Here is a 23,082-nt window from a genome sequence, read left to right on the forward strand (position 1 = left end):
GAAGCACATCCAGTCCTTAATATATTAAATTATTGCATCTAGATCCACTTGCCAGTTACCTGCAAAGCCCCTGATTTCTGCTCAGAAATGTGCTTTCTGCTTTGCTTGGATCATGGCCAGTTGGCTTGTGGTGCAGCTGTAACCACACCACAGCAGCAAGAAGAGAGGAGCCACCCTGAGGGTTTTCTTTAGCACGGAGCCAGAACATTGTTTTTCCTTCGTTTCCCTTGGTTTCCTACTTTGGCTTTGCTTTCAAGGTTTGTGGAGGAGGGATGGGTGGTTTCTGGCTGGTGTGTGGAGCTGATCTTTCCCTGGATGCTGTGTCCCCATGGAGCTCACAGCCCGTGCCAGCATTGCTCGTGGTGTCTGTGCCGGGAGAGGTGATGGAGGATGGGGCTGCTGAGGTTGCAGTTGCAAGGCAGTGGTGAGGAGGTTGACAAAACTTGTTCTTTGCATTGCACAGGGCTCACATGAGAGCCCTTAGCAGGGATCCCTGTGCCCCAGGTGTTGAGATGGCCCAGAGCTCACCAAAGAGTGTGAGGAGGAGTGTGACAGCCTCCTCTAGCCCAGAGGGTGAAGAGGAGCTGGCTTCCTGCAGGAAGGTTAACATATTCTAAGATAAGGAATTTGTGGCAGATCTTCCCCTACTCTTTCACTCCCCAGGCAGCCAAACACCCTCACCTCTTCCTCCTGGCTCTGCTCCTTCTTCTACTCTTTGCAGCTTGTTGCAACCCACAGTTTCACCAGGAAGGTCCCCAGTAACACATGGGTGCTGCCTGTGGTCAGAGTTAACCCTTTTTTTGCAGTAACAGGCCTGGGCAATCACAGAAGAGGAAGATACTGATCTAGTGCCTACCTGGAGAGAGGCCTAAAGAAGTGCTGAGGGGAAAACTCCCTCAGCCTCACCCTGCAAAGCAGCTTCACTGCCAGCTTCCAGCCTCACAGAGCTCTGGACTGGGAAAGGCTGTTCTGTGCTGCAGTCATCTCTCTGGACATCAAAGTGGTTCCCAGAGCTTTTGTCTCTCCCAGTTCCTCTTGGCATCTTGCTGGTCCTGAACTGAGTTTTGTTCAGATATTCATCCTTGGAAGTGTTCAAGGACAGGTTGGATGGGACTTTAAGCAACCTGATCTAGTGAGAGGTGTCCCTGTCCATGGCAGGAGAGTTGGGCTGGATAGTCTTTAAGGTCCCCTACAATCCAAACCATTCTGACAGTTTATTCTATTATTTTATGATTTATTAAAAAACAATCCTTTTCTTATTTGTTTTTTTTAAGAGTATTTTCTTCACAAACTTGCCTTTCTATTGGCACCATTCTGTTTTTAAGTCAGGAAAATATATGGGTTTTTATTTTTAAAAAAGACACATTCCTGTGAGCAATGTTGAAAAACAATAACACAATTATGTCTGAACTTTTCAGACTTTACATGGAAAATATTTGTAATTCATCTGCTTGGAAAATTACATAAACCTTGCCCATGTTCTCTCTTTGATGGAGGTTAGATAAATCGTGGTTCAGAGGGTTCAATATTGATCTCCACTTGACTCTTGAAACACCAGTCCCAGAGCTGTGTGCTTCTCAGAGTGTCTCTGCTCACTAATTTGCCTGTTGGATTGTAAATGCCAGAGCCAGGAGGTTCACTTTCATTCCTCTGCCACAAAAAATAAAAGCAACCTTGTGACTGATTGCAAGTGATGAAGGGTAAAAGCTACATCAGTACAAATGTTTGATTTCACTGCTGCATCCTTGCAATGCTGCCATCAGGACATGGCACAGATGCTGCACCTGAGCCCCTGTGTGTCCATGCCAGGCTGGTTCAGAGCTGACATGAGTGGGGAACACGGTGTCCCCACTTGGGCTTGTGGCTTTTTTTTCCACCTCACATTTTTTCCACATCTCTTATCAGCTCAAATGCCATCCCTCAGCAGGTTTGTCCTGATGCACTGCCCTGACCAGCAGCTGCTCAGTTGTTGCTGTGTTTTCCCCTCTCCAGTCCCAGCATCCTAAATCTCAGTGTCTGCAGCTGCTGACAGCCATTTGCACCAGGGCTTGTATTGTCATAAATAAACAGAGAATTCAGGCCACGGCACACGTATGTCCCAGCACTGGATATTACCAAGCAATTAATTCACTCGCCCAGAAAATTTTAAATACCATAAATAGATGACCAGGCAACTCTTTCCAGGGTCCTTTTCCACCTCTGATGTCTCACTTGCTGTCTTGGTGGGCCCATATTAAACACAGGCCCCCTTCAATCTATAACCACAGATCTGCTGAGAGTGTTTTATTTTATTTTATTGCTCTGCACACAGCAAACCTGGCAGGGAGGGAAAGGTAGGGTGAAACCCTACACAGCTGAAAGCTGTGCTGTCCTCTCCTTTGTTTTGGCTTGTCTAGAAAGCCACAAGGGGAAGATATAATTCCTCCGGGTTTTGAGTCTACAAAGCAGATACAGCAGCTGGGCCTGAGAAGTGACTGTAACACTGATGATGGATCTTAGAAGGCCTGAAGGCTTCTCTTTGTAAGAAATACCTGTTGTCCACTTCCCCCGACACCTCTCTAGAAGCAGGAGGTGCACAAGGTTCCCAAAATAAATCTGGGCAGGTAAAGGTAGGAGAAGCAGGAACTTCCCACCAAAACAGGCTCAGACTGGCAGAAAAAAAGACTCTGCTGGATATCTTTTTTAACAGATGTTTTGGGGATTGCCAATGATTTTAACAGCAAGATCTACCAAACTGGAGTTAACAACCTTTAGCCTGGCTGTGATTCATGTCCAAAACTTTACAGAGAGGTTTCATGGCCAATCATTTCTTGTTAGCAAAAAGGGAATGAAGTTCTTTATAGGGGGATATGGACAAATTCCTCTTTATTCATGCTGTAAGAACCTGTCTCTGCAGTGTACAGGTTGAGGGAGAGATCAAATACTGCATGTACCTATAGTCACTATCTTTTGCAAGGGAGAAGGTGAAAGCCAATTTCAATTGCATTAGCTGCAAATGCCTGACCCAGAGCACCACCATGTTCACAAATTGAAACAAATCCCTAGAGACAGACAAGCTGTAATAGACATGCAACAAGCTCCAGGCCTGATATCACAGATATCTCTTCTTTAATTTGCCATGATCTGAATGTCAGCACATTACCATCCCAGCTTAGGCCCATCTAGAAAAAACTGGTTTTAATTTGCTCCACAGAATGGATGCAAGCTCTGAACATCACTCATACCTGATAAGGGCTCAGACTCCAAGACTGGCAAATCCAGCTGCTTCTGTGGTGACTCTTCTTCATCTTCTTCTTCCTTTTATGTTGCATTTCCCAATAGAAAGCAGAAAAAAAAAGGGAAAATGCAAACCATTAAACTGTTCGTCAAAACAAGACAAAATTTTGAATAGTACTATATTATAGTACTATATAGTACTATAATACCAGACAGAAACATGAATTACATCAAAAACATCTTTCATCAGACAGTCTTGTAACTCATGCCTAGCATGAAAGCAAGGCTCCCAACAGCCCTTGTGTCAGGTATCCCCTCCCCATAGTGATGGGTACATATGGTACATATGGAGGAGGTGGAGCTCAGAAATCATGTGAAGCCTCAGAGAACTACACAGAATTTGGCTGAAAAAGATGGCTAGAGCCACCTCTAAATCTAAGATTTAATCTTGACACTTGAACCCAGTGTTGCCTGTCTCATGCTTCAGCTGAAATCATTAAGCTTATATGTCCATTTCAAAAGAGAAAGTTTTACTACAATTATTCAACTTTTCCTTATGAAAATACTAACTGCATTCCTTTGAAAAACCCATTGGTGCCAAATACAGAACAAAGCAAAAGGCTGAATTATTTTTCCCATTGATAAGTGGGTCTTCATTGATAAGTCAATCCCATTGGTAAGTGAATGTCTTCAGCATTCAAATAAAATCTGTTCACAGCCAAACTTCTGATTCGCCATCTCAGATATCTTGAGGATCAGATGAGCCCTGCCATCTACTGTACCTGTAATAGTGTGTCCAGCAGGAGCAGGGCAAGGATTGTCTGTGTTCAGCACTGGTGAGGCCTCACCTCGAATCCTGGGCTCAGTTTTGAGCCCCCCAGGACAAGAAAGACATTGAGGGACTGGAATGGCTCCAGAAAAGGCTGATGGAGCTGGGGAAGGGTATGGAGCCCAAATCTGATGAAGAGCATTTGGGGGAGCTGGGGGTGTTTAGCCTGGAGAAAAGGAGGCTGAGGAGGGAGCATCTTGCTTTCTACACCTCCCTGACAGGAGGGTGTAGCAGGTGGGGGTCAGTCTCTTCTTCCAATTAACATGTGTAATTGACAAGAGTAAATGCCCCTGAGTTGCACCAGGGGAGGTTTATTTTGGATATTAAGAAAAGCTTTTTTACCATGAGAGTTGTCAAGCAGTAGAACAGACTGCCCAGGGAAGTGTCTGAGTGCTGGAGGTATTTAAAAAACGTGCTGTTGTGGCAGCTGGGGCATGGACATGAGTGTGAGTGAGGCAGCCTGGAGGGCTCTGTGCTGGCAGTGGCAGAACACCAGAGCCACTGGCAAGGCAGGGAGGCGCTGCTGGAGCATAAAGCAGGCAGATCATATTCGTCTTTCAGAGTAGTATTTCCAGATTAAATATAAGAGGGAAGCTCAGAGAGGTCAGAGGCTGAGATTGACTTTCAGAACAGTGCCTTTGACGTCCAAAGAGGGAGGACAGGCTTATTAAAAATGCAGTGTGGATTGCAAATCTGTCACACACCCAAGCCACCACGTGGAGCTGGAGGATGGATGAGGCGGTTATGGAGAACCTGCTGACAACAACAGCCTCTCGAGTGACGGGTCAGTGAAGAGTTTGCTGCTATTCAGCATTGTTTTGACAGAAACTACACAGAGCAACCGTGTGGGGGGCAAGGAGCAAATGTTCTCTTCCACTTGGAAGCTTGTTTAAAATCTTGTGGTGGGGAAAGAAGACCATGAATGAGAATTAAGTTCTGCATTGATTTAGGAAAAATCTGTTTAGTGAGGCAGAACGGAGAGGGGAGAGAAGCAAAGCAGGAATCGTGGGGATGGAAGGGAGGAGATGGCAGCAGCAACAACAGGGAGGAAGAGCAGGCAATGCCACAGGGACATGCTGGGTGAAGGCTCCACCAGCTTCTGCCATCTCCCTGGATTTCCACTGCTCTGCCCAGTCTGGAGCACACCAGGTTCCACCATTTCTTGGCCACAGTGAATGTCCCTGTAAGAGAGTAAAGCCGATGGTGTCCAGCACAAAGGTATACACCAAGAGGGAGCCACACCATCTGCACACAGAGGTTTTGTATGCCCTGCACCGTTTGACTCCCTCTCATCATTCATCCCTCAGCAGCTGTCTGAAGGCTGCCTCACCACCATGATGGCAGCACCATTATCTTGCTGCAAATTGAACCTTCCCCATGGGAAAATTCTGGATAGAAAATTCTAAATAGGAAATTCTTCCTGTTTGGTGAAAATGTAAAAGCAACACTATTCATCAAACATTGAAGGCAGTGACTCTCAAAATGTGGCCAAGATGCCTCACAGGTGTTTCATTTGGGTTTGAGCTTATGGATGAATGGGGTATGCTATAAGTGCTTTGTTCTCATTTTTATGTGCTATTTTGTCTCTAAAACCATCTCCTTTTTTCAGGAAGTGGAAATTTAAGGCAGATTTTGGGGACATGGAAGGCAGATAGCCTGTAAGGTGCAGATGGCAATGCAGTAAGGACTTGAGATGAGTCTCATGAGTCTTTACTGCAGCAGACCAACATTTTTGGTGAGGGAGGCATTTATTGTAGTTGCAGGATGTAGCACTGAAGCATCCAAACAAGTGTAACTCCCTACTACATGGGGCCACCACTTTCTCCTGGAAAATATAATCAGACTTAAGTATCTTTACTGCGTTGAGGCACTGGAACAGAGACGCCCAGAGAAGCTGTGGCTGCCCCATCCCTGGAAGTGTTCAAGGCCAGATTTGATGGGGCAATTCCTTAGTCAGGAGCTGCTGGATGGATCCAAGGGGACAGTGTCACTTTTCTGCATTTTTGTTTTTAAAAATCGATTAATTTCTATATCTACCAGAAATGCAGCTGCCTCAGGCAGTAAAGGGAAGCTGGAGAGAAGCTACATGGAGTAAGAGACTCTCTGCCATAAGTGCTGTATGTTCTCCCAAGAACCCTTCTGAGAGAAAGGAAAATGGTCACCTCTCCATCAGGCACAGCTTGGCTTGGATCCAGGTTAACTTTTCCAGCCTATCAGTGATTCTGGAGGTTGCAAGCACTAAGCCCTGTGTCTCTCCTTGCAGGGAGGGTCACACGCTCAACCCAAACCTGGGATCCTGTGCCCAGCCCAAAGGGATCAGAAAAGAACAGGACAAGCAGTGCACGAGTGCTCCTGCCTGTCAGGAGTGGGCTGATAAGGAAGGGGTGGTGTGGTTAATGACATACCAGGGGCATGAAATAATGTCTTGAATGAAAGCACCATGATAGGCAAGAGCCATATTTATGGGTGTGCAGAGCAAGTAACATTTCATACCTATTTCAGCACTTCCAAGATAAAAAGAAAAGGTTTTCTTACAGGCCTCGTGGAATAGATAAGAGGATTTATAATAACTATATTTCTGGCCTATAATCCTTGGAAACAAATGTATTTGCTCCACATGCCAACTATGACATAGAGACGAGCTGCATGATCAGTTCATTCCATCATGTAATTTGGGCTGTAATAATTAAAGCTGATCTTTCTGTTTCCCCTTGGCCCAGCAGAGCATGCAGCTGTATCACCCTGCAAAGAAATGGTCAAATGGCTGAGAGCCAGCAATGGTTTTAGCAGTGGGGTGCACAACTCTCACCCCAGGTCTTGGCCCTTTACCTCTCCCCTCTTCTCTTGTGCCCCACCTCCTCTAGTAAAGTCACCTCTGGCTTCCCACCACCACAACTGGTTTAAATTCTGCAGCACCCTTCTCATGTGAGAGTTATTTGGGAATCCATCCAGCAGGCACTCGGCACCTCCATCCCTCTCCTGCAGCACAGCCACAGCTCACTGAGAATTTGGGCAGAGGTTTGACATGAGGGGAGAGCTCTGGGGACAGAGCCCTTTGCCCCCACCAGCTGCCCCCAGAGACACACAGGCTGGAAGGGCTCTGCTTGGGGAAGAAGTTGAAAAGGAAGCCCAAAGCTCTGGTAGTGGTAGATGACCAACCAAGAAACTTGAACAAAGAGTCACTAAACCCTCCTAATTAATCTCCCAGGTCCATGTCAGGGGGAAAGAGACAGATGGTAGCAGAGCTATGGCTCTGTTTGGACTTTCAGCTTTGATTGTTACATATTTCTGATGTGCCTCTGCAGCTCATAGACAAACCACGGAATTTTCTCCTTGGCAAAATATCTGCCTTTGTGCTTCTCTAACATAGACTGTGTCTCTTTGGTCCCTGACAAAGAGCAAAACCCACAGAGTCTCCAGGGATAAAAGTAAAGCTTGGAGAAAGCTGTGGGATCCTGGAAAAGCCATTGATAACAGGATGCACAGGAAGGATGGAGGTGCATGAAGGGTGTTCACATACATCCTGTCTGCTGTATCTTTCCAGTGCCCACCAGGCCAGCAGGGAGCACTTGATCTGGCAGATGTTTTTCTTCAGCCTGGACAAGCCATGGGGGACATCACACACACCCACACTTCCCAGCTTCCGCTCCCAGGCTCTCCTAAATCCCAGCAAAGAGCCTCACTGACCTTTCACACAAATGCCTGGAGAGTAGTAGCTGCCCTCAAAGTGTCCACATCCTCATCTGAGAGCTATCAGAATTACTGCTCCTGAGCAGGAAGGACTTTCTGGCTTGTTCTGACCAAAGCCCTGACACCTGACATAGACACAAACTTCAAGTGTTCTCTTCCTCAAAGTGGCAGGAAGGTGCTGCTGTGAAGGTCACTCAGAATCCCACATTTATACTGTGATCATCACCACTCTGAGCTCCCAGTAATTTAGAGTGATGTGCATCACTCATGCAAACTTGGGATTGCCCACAAGGACCACAGGACAGGTGGCAAAAGTCCAACCAATGTCCCTAGTCCAGGACCCAGGGTTGGTGAGGCACAGCATCAGCCATTCTGGGTGTCAGAGGTACTGCCTGCCTTCATAGTGGTGGAGAATGGAGCTGTTTGTAGGATTCACCTTGATAAACTCGTATGTCACAGCTTCAATTGCTCAGGGCTAAAACTGGCTGTAGTGCCATCCCAACAGGTGTTTAATTCTAGGCATATAAAACTTGATACAAACTAAAAAATAAAGTCCTATCCTATTCCATCAGCAAAGGCACCAGCCTGACCTCAAGGTCAGAAAACAGCTGCTGAGCCACTCTACCATCCATCCCTGACCCAGGTCAGAGCTCCTTGAGCAGAAGATTCCCCTTGTATTTAATTTAAGGTGTGGGTCTAAGGCAAGCACATTTCTCCATGAACAGTGCAAGTCACACAGACAAAAGCATGTGGGAGCCAGAGGCTCTTCTTGATTTGGGGTTTTCAGCTCCAGAAGAAGCTTCCAGATGTGTCATGTGGCATGTATGCTTCCCACTGCTGCAGGATCCTAGCTCTTTCTGCATAAAATCAACAGCAAGACAGTGGGGAATTTCCTGGACTCATCTGCTTTTTCTCTTTTTAATATACAAATAGGTGTATAGAAATAAATACTACTTCTCAAAATTATATTTGAGAAAGTTTGGGGTTTGTTGTTGTTGTTGTTTTTTGTTTTTGGTTTTTATTTTATTTTGAGAGGATTCACTTCTCACGTCATTTATTTTGTGTCAGAATTACAAGGTTAGTGGCAAAGCCAGCACTGCAAAGTGCCTTTGGAAAGGGTCCTCTTTATGGTGGAATGGCTTTTCACAAAGAGGGGTGGCATTTTTACAAAGAGGGGTGGCATTTTGAAGGGGTTTATAGCCAGTGAAACTGGCCTTGCCTGATCTGTTCTTGAAGTTCACTCCCTCTTGCTGGTTTTCCTCAAGGAAGAATGCTTTGTCACAAGCTCTCTCCAGCCCTGCCCTAGGCTTTGTGATCAAATGCTGAAGCCCATGTAAACAGCTTTTGTACTTTCTGCCTGAAAAACCTCTTTGTCCTTTTACAGAAACATTTTCTCACAATTTCTTAGGGCAGAAACCACTTTTCAGTTGAAATAAAAGCCTCACTTTGTGCATCTCTAAGCCTCTTGATTGTATTAAAAGGCACTGGATGCATCAACAAATTTTAATTCCACCTCAAGATATAAAAGGTCTCTCAAACATTTAACTCTAATGTCTCTGCTTGGAATTGTATTCCAGACCCCATCCTGTTTGTCAAAAACAGAAAGTCAGTCCTGATCTTCCACCCTCTGGGTCTCAAAGGTAGCCTTGAGAGTACACTGGGCCTGCAATTGTTGTGTGTCTCTAAATAGAGAAAGGGTTTGTAGAAACAAACTGAATGAAGGGAAGGAGGGTCTTACAATAAATGCAGGATAAAAAAAACAACCAAAACCTTACTGGGAACATGTAATTTTATAGATTTCTTGCAGAAAAGAGTATGTTTATTGAAAATTTTGAAGGTTTTTGCTTTTGGACCTGTTTGGAGAAAAATCAAATTTTGCTGCTTCTTGTTTTCCCAGGAATGATATACCCACCAGAAACAGACTGTGATTTACAGACAGCTTATCTATAACCAACTCACTGCTACAACACAGCACATTCCCTGGCTAAACTTGTTGATTTCCATGTCTTTTTCCTATCCTGATTTCTGCCTTTCCTGCAATATTTGCTCTGCACTTGCAAAAAGACACACATGAGCTCATGAGTACAGGCTGATTCCCACTCACCCAAAACAGAATTTACTGACAATCACCTGAAATAGACACATTTTTAATAATGATAGAGTGGCTAAATCTGTAAGGAGAGTAGGAGTTATATTAAAGCTACTTGTCATTACTTTAGAAAGATAAGGAGACAGGAGGCTACAACAAGAAGTATTGCTTAATATTTGTGCAAAAGATAAATCCCTTTAAATTACTTTTCTATGACTTTTACAGCACCATCAAGAATTTTCCCCAAATCTGAAAGGGAGGGCAGATCTCACAAAAATTGACAATGAGTCCATCCAGCACCAAAGAAAAGATGGAAACCCACTGTATTACAGGTGACAAACAGCTCAAGCAAAAAGGGGCCATGAGCTGTGGCCAGGTATTTGCCCCTGAGGAACCTGGTCAAAGCTTTCTCAGCATAAAGGAGCAGGTCAGAGGCAGAGCACAGGAGATCCATTCAAAAATCTGGCAGCAAAATATCAACACAGGGGTTTCTGGGTAGTGGGAAGAGGAAATTTAAGATTGGAGCTGAACACAGGCAGAGGGATGAGCCAGGTCTCCCTGTCTGCACTCAGCAGACATCTGTGTACTTTTCTGTGTAGAGGACACAAAAATAGATCATGTTTATGACAATAGTGGTATTTGCACAGATTTTTCACAAAGAACAAGTCACATAGGCTTCTTTACTCGTTTCTTTACTTTCATTGACATTTGCTTAGTCTTGTCCTTCAGACATTTAGTTTCCAGGAATAGTTGCCTTCAAATTCCCTTGCATCCCACACTACTTCTGGTGATCCTGCCAGTGTGTGACTATATTTGAGAGACTGGATATTTAAGGATCACAGTCTAGATCATTTCCATGAATAAAAATATTCCCTCACCTCCTCACTCTTGCTGTGTGTTTTGGTGCCAAGGGAAGATACTGCTGGATCTGTGGAACTGGAAAAGGAGTAGATGTGGCACTTTGTGATATGGCTTAGTGGGCACAGTGATGCTGAATCAAAGGTTGGACTTGATCTTGGAGGTCTTTTCCAACCTTAATGATTCTATTATTCCATACCATACTGCCCCATAGCTAGCAAAGACAAGCGAGCAAGTTTGCCCAAAGCAAAAAAAAAAAACAAAGTTGAAAGCAAAAGGGGAAGAGGAAGAGGAAAAGAAAGGAAATCCTCATCAAATTCTCATTTATATATTTGTCCTTGATGCAGCAATACTGCCAGATGGCTGAAATGTGAGGCTTAGTTGTGCAATGCTGCAAAGGGCTTTGCAATAAGAATTGAGAAAGCAGAAGCTGCTGGTTTCTGTGGTTAAAGCCAGCTGCCAAACACCCAGGAATGGAAAATGTCCCACAGCAGGGCTATTCCTGCCTACTCTCAGGCTGCTGCCATCCCAGCACATACTGCAGGTGCTTCTCCAAACTCACAGGAGAGACCTACAGCGAGGAGCCTTTGTGGAGCCTCCCTTTTCCCTGGGAGTGGCTCTGCTTTGGGGCACCCCCAGACACACTCACAGCACTCATTCCTCTCCCTTCTCTAAAAGCCCCTTTGCTCACACTGCTGCCCCTGGGCTTCTGCAGGGATCAGCTCCAGTATCAGCTGCACATGAACTGCACCAGAGTAGTGGAGGAACATGAAAAATGGCAAAAAGAGGGATCCAGGTTCTGTGTCACAGCACAGTGCTCCTCTGATTGATACGGGGAGCACTGGGGATGCACAGCACAGCTTCCAAGGAACACCACCTCAATCTGACACACCAATAATGGGCAGCAGCACCAGGGGGTCACTGCATTAGCAGAGCTTGGCTATTTGGGTGAGAGAGGTCCCTTCCAGCAGAGCTGGTGGGGCAGGGGAAGGTGGAAAAGCTGCAGTGCTCTCTTTTGTTTCTCAGTTGGAATTTATTTAAGTGCAAACAAGTGTTTGCTCACGCATTTTCCCTTCTCTGTCCAGGCCTTCATGCTGAGGTTAAAAGGGAGGAAACAGGGTGGGAGCAACATTTCACTTCTCAGTTTGATAGAGAACGTGGAGGTTTTAGAGAATTCCAGGTGACTGTACAGGAAGCATTTTCAAAAAATGTGGTTTTTGTTAGAAATGTGAAAGTAGCCATTTTCCACTGCCAGGAGTTATGGTCTTAGAGGATCCCCTGACCCACAGACAAATGTCCATCTCAAGGCAGTGTGGGTGGGTGACAGACAGGTACTGTGCTTGTGCTTGTGCTGTCTTGGATAGAGAAATACTGGAGATAATCAGATTATGAAAGCAAATCTTAAAATTCTCAGCATTGTCCTTTCTTTCACTGCCCCAGGACAGCTTTCAAATGTTCAATGTTCATCATTTCCCAAAAAGTCATCTCCCAGAAGGTTGGAGCTACAGCCACTTGCAGCTGTTTCTGTGCTCCCACACAGCAGGGGAACAGCTGAGATATTTTTTTCTTAATTTTTCCCTTTGTAGCACTCAGCTGAAGTCCCTCAGGCCACAGCAGTGGAAGGAAATGAATTTGCTCTGGGATGGCAGAGGATGCTGTGTGCACGTGTGTTGTGAGAGGAGGCACGAAGGGGCAGGGGGCTCAGTGGCTTGGATGCCATGACATGCTTCCAGCTAAAGTCACCAGTGTTCCCAGGCCTTTTGTGGCACACTGGAGGCCTCAAGTGACACAGCAGCCCAGATGTCACTTGTGTCAAACAGCACTGCAGCGAGGTGCTCTATGGACAGGACTCACAGGAATCACAGGATGTAACTGCTTCAGATCCCTGGCTTTGCACTGTGTGGGTGTACACAGCACTACAATTCACCAGGCAGATCCTCCTGTGTGGATATGTGCTCTGCAGCACCTTGCTGTGTGATATTCAGATGTACCACGTGCCCACCAGCCTCCCATACAGCCATCCCCATGAATTTACATCTGGAGTCTTGGCTGTAAAACTCAAAGCAAAAACTTTGCCTGCTGCTCCTCAGAGCACCCCATCTCTGTCCTCTCCAGTGCAAACTTCCCCTATTGATATTCTCTAGCACTGAGGTTCTCTTGCTGGCCCTGAGGACATGCTGGGTGTCTTTTGCACGTTCCTCAATGGGTTTCTCAACTCCCAGACTCTGGTTTTAGGTGTGCCCCTTCACCATGAACTTCCTTCCTTCTGCCACCACCCTTCGCTCCCAAAGAGCCTCTGCCATCCACCTATCCCTGTGCTTCCAGTGATGTTCTATTCTTAGAATAATTTTTAAAACCCACCTAAAGAAAAAACAAACAAAAAAACAACAACAACAATCCAGAGCAAGAGACACAGAAGACACCAGAACGAATTTTTAAAAGTCTCTGGTTACTTTTGTGTCAGAGCCTGGTGATTCAGATTCTGCATTTCACAAAACTGTCTGGGAGCTAAAAATATGTGACCTCTACAAGGAAAAATACATAAATCTGCTTGGCCTCCACAAGTCACCAAACTTTCAGGGTAAAGGATGTTCTGCAGTCTCTGGTTTATTTTCAACTTCACTTCTGCAATCATAAAAGTCTATTAGTGCTGAAAACCTGGAATTGAACTGCCCTTCAGAAAAACTAAACTCAGATTAATGTACAGCTTGGTTTGCTCAAAAGCACGAATCAGTCACGCAACATTAAATCATTCAGATAAAAGTCTTAGAAAAGCAAGTACCTTTCTTTCATGACTGGTACTTGGCTATTAATAAATTAATTACTGTAATAACTGTGTTTCTTGGCTATCAGTTACTCAGATGGGGGTCACTGTATTCTTGTTCCAAAAGAGAATTGCTTTAAGTCTGTTATAAAGTGATGGATAAAGACTTCTCCATTCTGCTTTTTCTTGCTGTGAAAGTTTGAGCAAGCTTAAGCTCCTTTAATAAGTGTTCCCATTTCCCACAGAGCACAGTCCCATTGTGAGCCCTGGCTGCTGACTGGTTGCAGAAGATACACTCAGAACCAGGGGTACCCAAACCTGCAGAGACTGAAAAAGACCCCTCATCCTTGATCAAGAGAGATGCAGTGAGATGTTATCCCCACAGAAAACCTAATTGTTGCCCACAGGTTGGAAGGAACAGGCTGGCAATCTTGTGTGATCAGAAGTGGGGCAGAGAGAGATGCTAGATCATGTCCCTGCATGTGGCAGGGGCACCTGGGTATGCCAGGCTGGAAAGACCCTCCTGAGTCATGAACTGATCACCCCCAAACTCCTCTTCAACCCTACAGAATGGATGGGCCAGCTGGCAGCAAAACAGCAGCCTCTGTGCTCTTATTTCTGCTGAAGCTTGGTAGAGCTTTTGGGGGAGGGAATGGTGAGATCTTTATCAGCAAAATAGCTTTAACAAATCTAATAAATGTTTTGTCTGGCAGAACAGTTCCATGGGACCAATGCTGAAAGCCAGGAGGGACCCTCAGAGGAGCAAATCAGTTTAGGGTGAGGCTCTCTGCTCAGGCAGTACCAGCACTGGGGTCCTCTCACAGTTGCCCATCCCTGGTCACTCTGTAAATGCACCAGTCTTCATGCCAGCACCAGGACAGCAGTGTGGGGAAGGAAGAGGGAGAGGATGGACTGGCCTTTTTGACTTGTGTTAAACAATAGCACAATAAGATCAAATAAATTTGATCTTAAATTTATGTTGTGGGAGCCTTGAAGGACAGTTTCTCAGCCTCAACTACTCTGTCTGTTCCTTTGCCTTGTAGCCTTGTCCTTACAGCTCCTGCTGGCTCAAAATTAGTTCTCCCACATTTTTAGCTGGGATTTGGTAAGGGGAAAATCCTCGTTACTGTTTGGGAACCAGCTGATGGCACATGTACAGTGCAAGGAGGATGGGCAGCTACAGCAGGCTTGGATTGCCTGGACACCCAGCACTCAGATCAGAGGGGCTGCACTCCTCTTCTGGCATTAGACAGGAAAATGAGTCAAAAAGCCATGAAAAACCCTTTTATCTAAACTTCACTAGTGTTGGTAGAAATACGATCTAGAAATGTTCTGCTTTCACAAGATGAAAACAAGATGCACAGTGCTGGAGTGCCTTAGTGCAGGGGTTTGTCACGTCCCCCCTTAACGGGCATGTTCCTCCTCAGTGATTTATCCCCAGCACTCCTCCAGCCCCCTCTGTGCAGGTGGCAAGTGGAGAGGCTGAGCTGTGCGTCAGCCGCAGAGCAGGAGGCTGAGTACAGCCTGCAGCACAGTGTGAAACATGCAGAAATGATATCTGGGGAGAGACATCCCCTCACTGAGGGTGTATGCAAACCTGGGAGCCAGGAGCAGCCCATATCATCTGTGCTTTGGTGGGGGAAACAGCTGCAGTGGGAACTGAGTTGTTAGTACTGCACAAATCATTAAATGCATGTTACACGGGGTAGTAGCAATGTGGAGAGGGTTACTCCCTCCTTTACTGCCCTAGGAAATTCATCTTTTCACCCATGTGCAGGAATGAGAAGAAAAGGTTTGGAGACTCCCTGTCCCTTCCAGCCAATGGATCACTACCTGTCCATGGGAGACACCACCACCATCTCTCACATGGGCTGTCACGTGCATTTACAACTTTATATCACCAGGAATACAAAGGGTTGGATCCTAGAGCAGCTCCTGACCACGACAAGCCTTGGCTGGGCAGAGCTGGTGATGTGCTGCCACATGTGGGCTCGGGTCCCATCACACTCAACCCACATTCTCTGGCTGCTGCCAGCACCAGCCTTCCTCTTGACTTTGGTCAAGAGATTTTCTGGTCTCTGCTTATAAAACCCTCTGAGGGAAGCAGGACCTCACTGTCCTGGACCAGCTCCAGTATGACCCTTCAGTCCCTACAGCCAGTTTAAGCCAATCTGAGACCAGATTGTCACACAAAGATGTGGTTCTGCCTACTCCCTGCCCTGGCTGCATGTTTCTTCTTGCTCCCTTGTGTCAGCACAACTTGTGGTACAGCTACCAGCAAGCTGGATGTGTTTGGTGGCTCATTTTTCAGCCAGATTAGCTGGCTGACCTGCCTCACCACGTGGTTCCACAGCTGCTAGCCTGGCATAGTGGCAATGGCAGGAATGCACAGCCAGGAATGGGGTTGGGTGGGATGGGACAGGCAAGCAGGACCGTCCCTTTTGGCAGCCAGGCAGAGCTGGATTGGTTTGAACTTCTCATGAAAACCTGCTTTTAATTTTCCCTTTGGTAAATACGAATAATTTTCTTTTAATGGGGAAGTTGTGCAGCTTCATTGTGTTTCAGAATCACTCTAACCACAGCATCTTTCTTCAGATCATAACTGAGTTAAGTGTGTTGAGCAAATAATATTTCAGCTGCTAACAGTTGAGTCAACAGCAGGGTAATCACGATTTAATCTTCTGTTTCACAGGGGGAGACTGCACAGCTATTTTACAAAGCCTTTTTCATCACAATAGGATTCCCTGAATCAAAGGCTCACAGGTGTGATTTTTGGCTGGGAAAAAACAGTTGCATTCCTATCAAATGCATTCTGCTTTCCAAGCACAAATAACTTTCAAATCCTTGGTCCAGAATTGCTTTCCAGAAAAGGAAGGTGTTGCCTTCCCACAAGTTCAAAGGCCCATCAGGAAAGTGGTGTTTAGGATGCTGCTAACAAGGAATCTTTCATTAATGAGGAACAATTCCCAGAAGTTAACCAGGCAAAAATGCCTACAGGAAGCTCAAACTACCAGAACTTAGAGAAAGAAGCAAATTCAGCCACCAGCAGTAAGAAGAAGGCTGCATCCCCTTTTCTTTTTCTGCAGAAGCTGAATAAAACCCCCATGCTTCTTAGCTCAAAGCAATGCCCTTTCAAAAGTGATGGAGTAAAACAGACATCTCTTTCAAAGACAAGCTGAGAAGCTGCTGAATTTTCTTGTTGGTCTTTGTGGGAATATTGCTATATAATAGTCAAGGCTGTGCTCTTTGGGAGGTTAGATTAGATGTGCATAAAGATTCCTTCTGCCTTCTCAGGCTATTCATTTTGTCATGGATTTCTTTCAGAGCACCTTCTTTTTATTACATCAACATTCTGAAGACAGGCAGTGATTTCTAATTCTCTAGAGGACTTTGCACGACCACATCAGCAGAAATGAGCAATTTTATCCTGCAGGGATGTGGGAGTACCATAAATGTGAGGCTCCCAATATGCAAGATATAAAGGAAAGCAACTTCTTTCCCAGGAATGTGATCAAACCTTTAACTGTCAGCTATGGTCTGATTTCAAATATCTCATGAGAGAACAGAGGAATTTGATACAAACTCATTTCTTGGGTGTTTCAGTATTGACAGACTTCCTTGCAGAATTTATGCAAGCAATGGCTTGAGGCCAACAGGTCATTTGAGCCTGCAGGCTGCTTGCCAGGGTATATCCTGGATTAAGGCAGGAAGGTGGAAATAAAAGGATGGAGTTGTCCTCCCAAGTGGGTGGGATTTGTACATAAGCAATATTGCTCTGTGGGGAAGCCATTCACCCCAACTCATTTAGGACAGCTTCTTATCCTCCAGTTATGCTTGGGATACATTTAGGAGAGACAAGGCTGGGAGCAGGGAGCCCAGCAGAGCGTGGAGCCTGTGTCTCACCAGCCACTGCTGATCACTGTGAGCCTCAGTGTCTGCACAGGGTGAGGCAGAGCCCTGTTGCAACACCAGCTCCATCTGTGGGGTTACAGCAGTGAGACTGCTCCTGCCCCACCTAAAACTGCTCCAAACCTCCTGAGTCCCTGCTGTGGCAAGAAACTGGGGAGCAGAGGGGACAAACAAAGAGGGCAGGAGTGCAGATGGGGCAAGGTTGATCCATGTGTCAACCTACAGGCCAAAGCTGGGAGGAAAAAGGGGTCTTCCCTCTACAGCCAAAGACTCTGGAGATAAGGAAGGCTGGGGAGGAGGGCAGGTGAGGAGCCACTGCACAAAAAATGAAGCATGTGAAGTCTGCATATGCTGCTCTGCAAAGCCTGGGTTAAAAGATAAATGCTCCAAAGCCTTAAGAAAATAATACATGTTCAATCCAGATGTAATATCCAGAAAGAACAGCCACCCTCATTCTCAGCAGCACATGGCAAGCTTGGGGTACTGAAGCTGCAGACTCTTCTCTGTAGAAGGTTTTGCAAAGATAAGAAAGGAGATGTTGTTTGTAGGAGTCTCTCTGAAGCAGGGAGAAGGAGAGTGGGTTTCAGAGGTGCTCCATAAGCTGAAAACAAGACACCATGTTCTGTACTACACGTTTTTTCTCAGGGACCTTTCTACTGAAGAGAAACCACTGGCAGGGCTGTAGAAATTTGGGGGTACAGCTACCAGAAATGCTGTAAAGTGCCTCAATATGGCAGGAAGGGGGACAGAAAATAGGGAACGGGAAAGGGAAGGGGAAAGGAGCTGCTGGGAGGGAGGAGCCACCGTGATTTCCTTCTCTGAGAAAGGCAGGGCTTCATGTCTTCTGCAGACAAGGAAGCAGCCTTCCACTGCTGCCCTTTGCAAGCCCAGCTCACTGCAGATAGCAGGGTAATAAATCTGTCAGTCCCTCAGCAGAGAGACAACTCCCCTCTGCATTCCTGTGCAGACCTGCAAAGGATTATTGGCTGAATATCTCCCTTTGAAACCAAAGCTAAACTTCCAGAGCTCCTAATCTGACCCTGGCAGTGTATCAGCCACACAAATCTCCTGATAATAATAGACAGGATTTTTATAATTTTCAGTAAGGAAAGCTCTGCATCAGATCCCTGCATTCCAGTTACTTGGGACATTCCTTTCAAACTTCCCCACCCTAGTTTTCAAGCCAGTAAACAGACAAAGATAAAAAAAATAAGTTAAAAAACTAAAGTGGAGTAGCTCCCTTCTAATTTCTTGTTGAAAAACAGTTGCCTTGCCATATTAGACGGCCCGTGTCCTCTGAAAGACCTGGAACATTAATGACAGATGTTCACCACACTCCCCTAGGGTAAGCAGAAAGATGATGGGATGCCAAACTCCTGCATCAATTCAGTAATTCTGCTAAGTTGCTCCTTATTATTTCACTTACAGACTGATCTGCAATGTAACTGGTTTGGGTTCCTGCCCCCAGCTCCACCTGAACAGAGCAGGCTGGTAGGAGGAGGGAAGCACAGCATTGGAAGATACATGCCCATTATCTTCTTACCCTTTGCCATCATCAGAGATCCATTATGACTGAGGGCCAAAATACATTAAAAGCCTTTGAACTGATCATTTACAGGCAATCAGCAGCATCACTGTAGCTGGGTATTTCTAGAGGTTGGCTGGTGTCACCCTCGCGATGCTTTTAATGACACAACCAGGAAAGACAGAGGAGCAGAGCCAAAATACCTCCACTGTTACCAAACATCAATACTTTTAGAAGCCATATTATGAAACTAGAGCTTTCTGACATACAGTCATGGTGAATATTAATAAACTTATTAGAGCTGATCCCAGTTTTCCATCTTGGCTTTTTGTTTTGTTTTGATTGCCAAACAACAATAAAGATTTCTTTATCAGAAAGAGACATCATTTCAGTTATAAAATTGTATGATTGTGTTTTGGGACAAAGAATAAAAGATTGAAATTACAAAATACCTGGTCAGATCTCTGTGCTGCTCTTGTGCAAACCACACTGACCTCGGGAGGAACAGGAGAGGAAGCAGGATCAGGAGAGGTTTCAATCACCTCCCAAAACTTGCCTCACTTGCAGTTTTTCAGCATCAAAAAACTTCTGCCTCCTGCTGGCCATGCTCTCGGGGTGTGATTTCTTGGGTGACAGGCTGGCTTAGGTCACACACCATTTACTGCTCAGCCCTTCCACGAGTCCACCACCCTGCTGGTTGTGCCTGAACCAACTACACTGGGTCTAAAACCCAGCTCAAGGAGCTCATCAGCCCAAAAGTTTAAATTATTTCTTTGTTTTGGAGGGAACGGGAAGGAAATGGGATCCTCCAGATCCCACACCTAGCATTTCTTGTTATACATTACATAGGCATTTCAAAAGCCAGGTTAAGTTTTAGAACAGCACATGTACTTCAGGGAGAAACATTAAGAAATAAAAGGTGAAAGGCAGGCCCAGAGGAGAGGAAAGCAAGAAGTGTGGAAAAGGACCAAAGGGCCAGACCCATGTACTGCAACAGCTATCAGAGCAGAGAGGAAAATCACTGTGACATTGTATTTTAGGAAAGAAACTCGTCATGAAAAACCCATCAGATTAGATTAGACTTCTTTCCTTCAATGCCTTGGTGCATCTTGAAGAGCAGCATGGTTTCTTTAAATCATCTGTGTTTTACACAGTTCTGCAGACTGGGGAGAGAGTTCTGGGTACACAAAAACACTCAGCTCAAATAGTCCTGCTCCCGTGCTGGAAAGTGGAAGTTCATCCACCAAGGGCAGGAAGAGCCAGGGATCACCTTCCTGCATCCACCTCCAGCACAGGGAGATGAGGGGAGCCCAGAGGAAACCCCTCAGCATTTCACCTGTGAAGGGGAGGAGTGGCAGCACATCTCTGCTAGGAGCCCATATGGTGCTGAGACATCACCTTGGCATGTCAGTGTCAACTCTGACATGGCTCTGTCTGGCACCCAGAGTCTCCTGGAAGGAGCACACTGGGCTCCAGATGCTTCTTTACATCTGACTGTTTGCATTTCTCCCTCTTGGGGTTAGAACCTAACTGGGCTTTGCAATTAGCTCCACGAGAGCTGCCTGTTCTCCCTGCGCTTGCAACAAACGCTGAGCCTCTGACATGAACCAGCTCAGGGTTTGAAATTTGGAGGGCAATATAATAACCAGCTCACTCAGTCTACTTTCTTGCTTATCTGTCCTTTCTTCAGAGCAGAGCAAAGTTTGAGCTCATGCCCTGACAGGCCTGAGGCTAATCCCAGGATATTCCACTGGGGTGCTGTTTATTTTATTACTTCAGATGGCAATCAGGGCTGCTAATGAGCTGAGGAGAGGGGGAGAGCTGCTGACTGGGGGCCAGTGGAACACCCCTTCCACTTCCCACACCCCTGCTCTTCCTTTCTCCTCACCTCTGCCTCTGCAATGCCACTGATTTCTAAGTCTTCCATCTCAGTTCTCTACAGACAGTATCAGTTTCTTTTTATTTTAAAAATTTTATTGACAAATAATGCCTTTAACCAGGCAGATCTTAGTGAGATATTATGCCTGTTCTATTCGTGTACAATTCTGCTGATTTTGTTGGAAAATCAAGCTCCTTCCTGTTGCTGGTAACATTTGTTCTTTGGCTGAGAAATGATGGCTGAAGGGAATGGAAACAATAGGATTCAATGAGCATTTACTTCCAGCGGGTTTCTTGCCAGTGCAATTCCACAAGCAAAACTAACAATAATAAAAAATGACGTAAGTATTAATATTATCTCTGAGAAGAAGTTAAATTGCACAAGCCTGGGGAGCTGAAAGAATGGTTTAATTAAAATCTGCTTGTGTCTGCTTTCTTCCCTATGTGTATGAACAAAGCCCTCTGGGAAAATCCTCCTACAAGAAAGACAAATCCCTCTAAAAACTGGAGAATTCCTCAAAAACTTATAGCCAGAAAAATAAGGACAAGCAGTTGCTTAAGGCCACTGGCTTCAGTCAGAGCCCAAATAACTGGTTCCAGTCCCTGCTGTCCCTGGAGCTGTGCTGGGGCAGGAGCAGCAATCACCCATGGGCTCTTACTGTGACATTCGGAGGGAATCTGGTTGGCACAAAAATTTTCTTCTTCTCCCTATACATTTACCTGTATCTATCATCTCAGGGCCATTTTTGGACCTTAAATACTTTTCTTTTTCACCACTCTAAATTGTATGTGAACAGATTCCATCCTACTAATGAGATTTTTCCGCCAATGGATGGTGACTCAGCATAAATAATTTTTATTTACTGCTTTGGTGTATTGTTTGAGTTTCCTGAGAGCTGGTCCTGCCACTCTTCCCTTTCAGAAATTGTGCATGATTTCAGACCAGAGAATCTCAGGGTCTGGGACTTGATTTCACACATACATCTGGTATTATAACTTTTAAACAAAGTTATAATACCAGATGAGGAACTGCTGAATTCTTGTGCAATAAAAACAAACTTGTCTTGAAATTATGAGGTTGCAGTGTTTGAAATTATTTATATGATTATACTTGGCTGAAATGTGAAAAATCTATTCTAGTTGGGTATTTTTAATTTCTCATTTACAAATGTCACAGTTTTTAAAAGCTTCAAAGTGTAGAGCTCTTCTCATGTCCACTGGTGCCATCACTCCACCAAGGAAGGACACTTCTATGGTCACTGAGGCACAACTTGCCCTTGGTGGAGCTGTATCAGCCTTTCTCTTCTGCTTTTGCTGCTGGAGAGGGGGTGGCCATGGCTGTACCAGATGTGAAGACTGCTCAGCAGCCAGCCTTGGATCAGTAAGAATGCACAATATTGACAGAGTTTGCTTCATCAACGACAAAACAGCAGAGCTGTGATGTGTCAAGTCATAAATAACTCATCATGGGGAAAGTGTGCACTGTCTGGGCAGGGAGCCACAGCATTCATCCTTAGATATGCATTCAAATCAGTCCCATTAGTATCATATTCTTCTGTAATTACTCCATTGATTCAAACTGCATCTTATCTCCCCCCAAGAGCTGCAAACACCCTTTAATTTACTGAAAGGCAGGAGGAAGGAGACTGTTACCCTAACACTCACACTGAGTTCAGAGCAAGGCTATGGAGAACAGGCAAACAGGGCATGAACACCTATGGAGCTGAACCATACTGGTTCTGCAGGTGCTAAAGTGAGCAAAAGCCAAAAACTGAATGGAAATGGGATGCCAGTGTTTACTCACACAGCAGCATCCCAGGACCCTCGAGCTCACCCTGAGAGTAGAAGGGGTGTGACCTCTTCACTGACCCGGGGCTGTTCTGTGTTGGTGATGAAACCCAAAACCTGTCAAGTCTCATGCGGTCTCCAATTTCCTAGTGGAGGTTTCAAAGTGCTCCTGTTACAATATCTTGTTTTCAGAAGTACCTTTCATGAAACTTCACAAATTCTCCTTAATCCCCTTTAAATGAGGGTCTCGTGACTTCCAAGCACTCCCTGAAAGCTCTACTATTTCTATTATTATTGTTGGCTCAGAGGAGGTCCATTACTCCCAAGAGCTGTTGGAACAGGTTTCAGTGTGGGAGGGGGCATGAAAGAAGCTCTTAGGCTGACCCTCATCACTCTGCTAGGCAGGAGATGCTGTAGAACAGCAGCTGAAATGCAACTGCATAACCCCTCTGCAAAGAATAACCCAGCTGATGCAAGCTGAGGAAGTAAGAGGTAAGAGAGAGATTTAGAAAAAGCAAAAAGAGGAGCTTCTAGTC

At 45.4% G+C, this 23,082-nt stretch overlaps 1 protein-coding gene across 1 annotated transcript in view; it reads right to left on the minus strand.

Annotated features, from left to right (window-relative positions):
• Window positions 1-1,251: 1,251 nt before the first annotated feature.
• LOC147653414 (uncharacterized) overlaps window positions 1,252-23,082 on the minus strand; it is a 31,526-nt gene continuing 9,695 nt past the window's right edge. The window contains exon 2 of the mRNA XM_086886571.1: window positions 1,252-3,297. Coding sequence (XP_086742697.1) covers window positions 3,178-3,297 — 120 coding nt within the window. The 3' untranslated portion in view covers window positions 1,252-3,177. The remainder of the gene's footprint in view (window positions 3,298-23,082) is intronic.

This window comes from Cyanistes caeruleus, chromosome 4, assembly GCF_971803275.1.
Source record: "Cyanistes caeruleus chromosome 4, bCyaCae1.hap1.1, whole genome shotgun sequence".
In the NCBI taxonomy this organism is placed as follows: domain Eukaryota; kingdom Metazoa; phylum Chordata; class Aves; order Passeriformes; family Paridae; genus Cyanistes; species Cyanistes caeruleus.